The sequence below is a fragment of the Lotus japonicus genome, chromosome 1, assembly GCF_012489685.1.
Source record: "Lotus japonicus ecotype B-129 chromosome 1, LjGifu_v1.2".
Classification (NCBI taxonomy): Eukaryota; Viridiplantae; Streptophyta; class Magnoliopsida; order Fabales; family Fabaceae; genus Lotus; species Lotus japonicus.
In genome coordinates, this window is record NC_080041.1 from 120,211,514 (window position 1) to 120,216,804 (window position 5,291).

A 5,291-nucleotide genomic window follows, 5' to 3' on the forward strand; every position below is an offset into this window, starting at 1 on the left:
TATGGTAAAAAGCTCAAACTTAAACCATTATAGATCTGAAGTTCAAAACACAACTTTTCAGCACCTTGTGAAAGAAACCATTCGAATTGATAGCTTTTCTATTCATAGCACAATATCGCACTGAGATAACATTTTCTGCAGTGGATATGTGGTTTCCATTTTGCAATTTTTTGAGTGTGTTTATCTCAAGCATTCCTATCCTAGTACAGAGAATGGCATACATGAATAGCATACATCACATGAATTCAGAGCATATAAATCTTGAGGCATTAGTATCAGCATTGCAAAGCGCATCTTCAAACAATATAATGTTGCCTTTCTGAAACTGTCAGGCTAGTCAAGAAGGTACACAGAGGATTACTTATGAAGGACTTGTAGTTGATCAACAATTCACATCACTGAGCTTGACGTGCCGCAGCAGCGAGTGGTTCGACAGCTGCCAGAGGATTAACTTGATACGAAAATGCAAGCTGCCAAAAATCGACCAAAGCCCTCTTCATGGCGATCATTTGTCTTGTTACAATCCTAAACCATGAATACTCATTCAGCTCCCAAATCCATTCAAAAGGGTTTAGTTACAGCAAAGAAAGCACGGAAAGAAAATTATTAATATATTATACAGTAAAACAGACCCCTTGGGTGAACAAGGACACCTCAAAAGCCCCTATGATTATGAATAAATAAAATCTGCTCACTTCTTCACCATGAGATGAGACACCGCAAAAAGTGAAATAGTTCTGCTTATGATGATAACATATATCTTAAAAGAGTAATGTTATAGCCTCCTACTTCATCCTCTTACATACTAAATAGGGAATTACTTTTTTTTTTATACTTCCAATATACCAAATGCATTAACTTTTGATTTAATATGTTCTTTATATGGTTATAGGAGAATTTGTAAGAGGATTTATAGGAGGATATATCATTATTCGTCTTAAAAACCTCAATGCTATTTAGCAAAAAATATAAGCCTCAGTGCATATATTACAATAACAAGTAAAACTGAAGTTGAATGTGTTCTTCAAAAGTAAAAGAAATCACATATAAGGCCAACCTTGCAATGAGGCGGCTGCCTAGAACTAAAAGAAATAAAAAACTTATGCCACAAAACCAGTGCCAAATAGGTCAACCCATTTGGAATGACATGGCTGTGGAAAAAAGGGTTCACAAATCACAACATAACCTGTTAAATAGTTTCATAGATACTCATAAAGCCCTGGTAACCTCCACCCAGAAAAGAACAACAACCAGAAACAGTGGGAAAGAAGAAGATTATTTTAAACTAAAACTACTTTTCACTACCATTCATGATCACATCCTCAAGGGTGAGGGGATATGGACAACGAAGAACAAGATTAAAGTTATTACCTTTTTAAAGTAGCTTGCTTCTTTCTGAAAACGTAATAGAAGAACAAGATTAAGCAACCAAGCATAATCTTCCCACTAGATATGACAAACTTAGCAGTACCAAACTTCAAATTGATAGAACGGAAGCACCAGAAACATGTTTCTACTCGTTCAGATAGTTTTGAAACACCTAGGGACCGATGTGTTTTGTTGTCTGCATGTTTGCCTTTCAAGGCTTTAGGCGATCCTTCACGTGCATCTAGTTCTTTCAAAGAATAAGCTTCATTGTTATTTGTAGGTGATTGCTGAGAGGAAATTTGAGACAAAGTGGTACTTTTAAGAGAATGCAAAGAGTGTAACCTTCTCAGAAGTCCCTATAAATACAGTGGCATACCAATAGTTAGTAAATGAATGGGAAAACCACACAAGGACAAAAAGGCAATATTTTGCAGTTAAGATCCAGATAGTGTGGCAATTACAGTGTAGAGATTAGTGTATGTTTTATGAAGCGGAGAATGGCCATCATATTTACAGTGATTAATCTAACAACACCAATTTCCAGTAATGAAACAACCTCTCTACACCAATAAATAATAAACACTACAGTTTTCTTTAAAAAAGTCCACACTTTGAATTTTGGTTAAATGTCTCCTTACCTGTTAGAATCTCTAAATATATTCCTCATTGTACATACTTACATATCAAACCCACAACACAATACTTATTACCATGATAATTATATTGGAAGCACACAATAAGCAGTTTATCCTCAAATAAATAGAACCAAAAGAAAGACAGCTAACTCAAAAATAGTCTCAGCTTAGACATAGGCTAATAAATCCAATATACTGATAAAAGCTTGCAGCTGATTCCCTTTGAGCAAGATAGATAATTAAATTTCTTAAATTGCACTCTACCATTTTATTTCAAAGAAACAATACTAAAAAGAGAAAGATAAACGTGCACAAGTATATAAGAGATATCACTCAAAGAAGATGAATATGCACAACATTCCTCTCAGGCTGACGGAGGTAAGGTAAGTAAGATATTATAGACATATTCCGGGGAGGCTAATAAGAATTAAGTAAAAAAATTATACAGATAAAATGAGTTATAGGGTCAGAATCAGTTAGTTTCCCTAGAATAACATCTTTCAAAAATAATCTTGTGTTCAGTTAACTCAACCCAATTTACCACCTTCCACGGACATATGGACAAGGAACAACAACAGCAAGCCAGCAACAAAAACGAGAGTTTTTTAAAAATTCCTTAATTCAGTTCTTGCAATTCATATAAAATCAAAGCATGTATGCTGTGATCAGCTTCAAGAATATTCATAATGTTAACTTAATGTTTAGTCACAACTCAACCACATCACCTGCTCAAGTTACATGTATCATAAAGAGAAATTCCAGTTAGTACACTATTCACACAGTGCATGTCAGCTGGTAAATTGAGCATTTCAAACCAAGATGCCACTGTGAACTTTCACATTTCCAGTTTGGATGCCTAATTAAAAAGTCTTTAATCTTGATTTATAGAATTACATGAAAACTTAACTTGCAGACATCACCCTTACCTGTCGATTTTCCTCAGGCAATGAAGCATTCTCTATCCATGAAATTGCGAGGTCTACATCTTTTAGAACTGTTGCAAGAAGTGTAATGACATAGACCTCAACAATTTCCAAATATTCCTCAATTCCAAGAACATATTGCGTTTCATATCTTCTTTGATGATCTACATTTGATTCTGCAATGACAGCTCTATATTGTGCATCCACAAGACTCCATCCATTAAGAAACTCCTCAAGAAATTCTCGAACGCCAGAAGCAGAACCTTCTGCTATTTGAAAACAAACTCTGAACCAAAGGAGAAAATAGTGAACACGACTCTCCTGAATCCGAATATAATGTCACTTTCCAATACCATGTTCGCAGACATAATTACATGGATAACATAAAAAAGAGTTTAACCCAGGTCAGACACTACAGCCAGGATGCTGCGTGCAAGCAAATCCTACACTCAGACAGGCAAGCCCAAAATGTTTGAATCATGAAGAAACAAGCAAAATGACAATCACAGATGATATAATAACATCTTTGTTATTAGTCTAAAGATGTTAAGGATATCAAAGTTAGCAGACACAGACAGAGTGAAAGCTAAGCAACAATAATCATACCCGGTAAGAAGAACTCGCGCTGGAAAGGCTTTTACTGAAATGAAATACAGTTTGAGTTGATTAAGAATTTCCGGCGTCCTGCAGCACACCACACATTCATAATTAAGATTTAATTTATATGCACTGACAGACAGTATAAAAAGTTTTACACGTGCATCCAATCATATCAGTCAAATTTGTTCCATTTTAAATATTTGTCCATAGCAATTAAATTCATCATAATCATTAGTCTGATATATAGTAGTAATAATCAACTGCATCCTATTATGTATTTTCAAATTGGGGGAAAATAAAAAATAAAAGAAAAGAAAAAGGTAATTGACCTACCTGCCAAGTTGGTTGAGAGCCTGAACCAGCACCATAGCAGTTGATTCCAACATATCTTGAGTTGCAATGTCTTGTCTAGGATCACACAAGCGTTTCAAAATTGAGGAAGCTAAGGATGCTGCTTCTTCGTACATGGAGCAAACAAGGTAACTGAAACAACAACAACAACAACACCACATAAAAATGAATCCATGTTGTGTTTTTTCGAATCAATAAATAAGATAAGAAAGAAGCGAAGCGGTAACAAGTTTCTGTGTGAATTTCAATTTGGCAATCGCAAAGTTTACCTCTCTGAAACCTCGATTTCTTTCCATATCGCAGCAAGCGAGTCCGAGTCGGTCATAGTGGGTTGCAGCAGCAGCAGCGGAGGAAAGGAGGTGGCGGCGTCTGGATATTAGGCAACGCAACCTGTACCAGATCGGAACCTGCCATGGAGCACCGTCATCATCATCTCCGTCCCTCGATCCCACCAGATTTCTTTACCTCCTGTGTGTAAACTGTTTAGTAAAATAAGGGTATCGAGTGTCATATTCAAAATAAGAGGGGTAGTGTGTGCGATGTTAAGTTCTGTTCAAGGGAGGTTGGTTTGGTTCAATTTCCCCAAACTTTTATGCTACGATTGGGTTGTGGGATTATTGATATGCTTGTATACAGACTAGTACGGTGTTATCATACTCGGATTGGTGATCGACTTGGTCGAGGCACTGGGTCAATGAGTCAATGGTTCAACCACTAGGTCATTGGTTCGATTGCTTGACTCGGTTTATATTAAAAAATTATAATAATTTAAAATATAACCTTAGTATATAATATATATAAAATAATATGCATTATTCCTAACAAGAAGCAAGGTGGTGTAGTGAAAATTTGAATTAGCTTTCCTCCCTCTAGGTTCTGTGTTCAAGTCCTAACTATGACACAGTTTTGACAAAAAAAAGGCAAAATAAAAAAAAAAGACTGACCGGTCCATCAAAAAACCGGCCGAGTCGTCGGTTTACCCCCTTGAACCGGCCAGTCCAAACCGGTTTATACCGGTTTGATTGCTTGATCGATTTGATTAACGGCTTGGACCGGTAAAGGGTCCGGTTCCCGCTCAACCGGTCAAACCGGCCGGCCCGGTCCGAGTTTTATAACTATGTTTGTATAGTGTTCCTTGGAGATTACGTTTTATTGAATTGATGTACTCTTTTTTTTTCACCAAATTTTTCTAAGGGAGGATTTTCTTGATAAGATTTTAATGAGGCATGCTTCCTTAATCATTCTTTAATGGAGGTGGTGGGTAGTAGGCTAATTTATTAGGGAAATGATCTTGCTATCGCTTTGTATAAGCTGTTATGTTATTTTTTCTTCCTTTATGTTTTGTTTGGTAGAGAAGAGAGAGATAAAGAAGAGAGAATAGGGAAGAGAGAAGTTGAGTAGAGAGAAATATATA

The 5,291-nt window shown here is 36.2% G+C and overlaps 1 protein-coding gene across 1 annotated transcript; it reads right to left on the bottom strand.

Annotated features, from left to right (window-relative positions):
• Nucleotides 1-4,437, bottom strand: LOC130729900 (protein APEM9). Its single transcript, XM_057581754.1, has 6 exons — nucleotides 4,147-4,437; nucleotides 3,860-4,009; nucleotides 3,533-3,610; nucleotides 2,930-3,212; nucleotides 1,372-1,724; nucleotides 1-525 (listed from the first exon to the last, which is right to left on the bottom strand). Exons 1-6 carry the CDS (start codon nucleotides 4,200-4,202, stop codon nucleotides 396-398), a joined length of 1,050 nt encoding a protein of 349 aa, XP_057437737.1. The 5' UTR covers nucleotides 4,203-4,437; the 3' UTR covers nucleotides 1-395.
• Nucleotides 4,438-5,291: the final 854 nt, after the last annotated feature.

Excerpts from the sequence above, each read along its gene's own strand:
- LOC130729900 (XM_057581754.1), bottom strand. The coding sequence starts at position 4,202 with ATGACCGACTCGGACTCGCTTGCTGCGATATGGAAAGAAATCGAGGTT. Across the intron at positions 3,611-3,859 it reads GCTCTCAACCAACTTGGCAG|GACGCCGGAAATTCTTAATC; the intron begins GTAGGTCAATTA and ends GGTGTGCTGCAG. Across the intron at positions 526-1,371 it reads AAGCAAGCTACTTTAAAAAG|GATTGTAACAAGACAAATGA; the intron begins GTAATAACTTTA and ends TTCATGGTTTAG.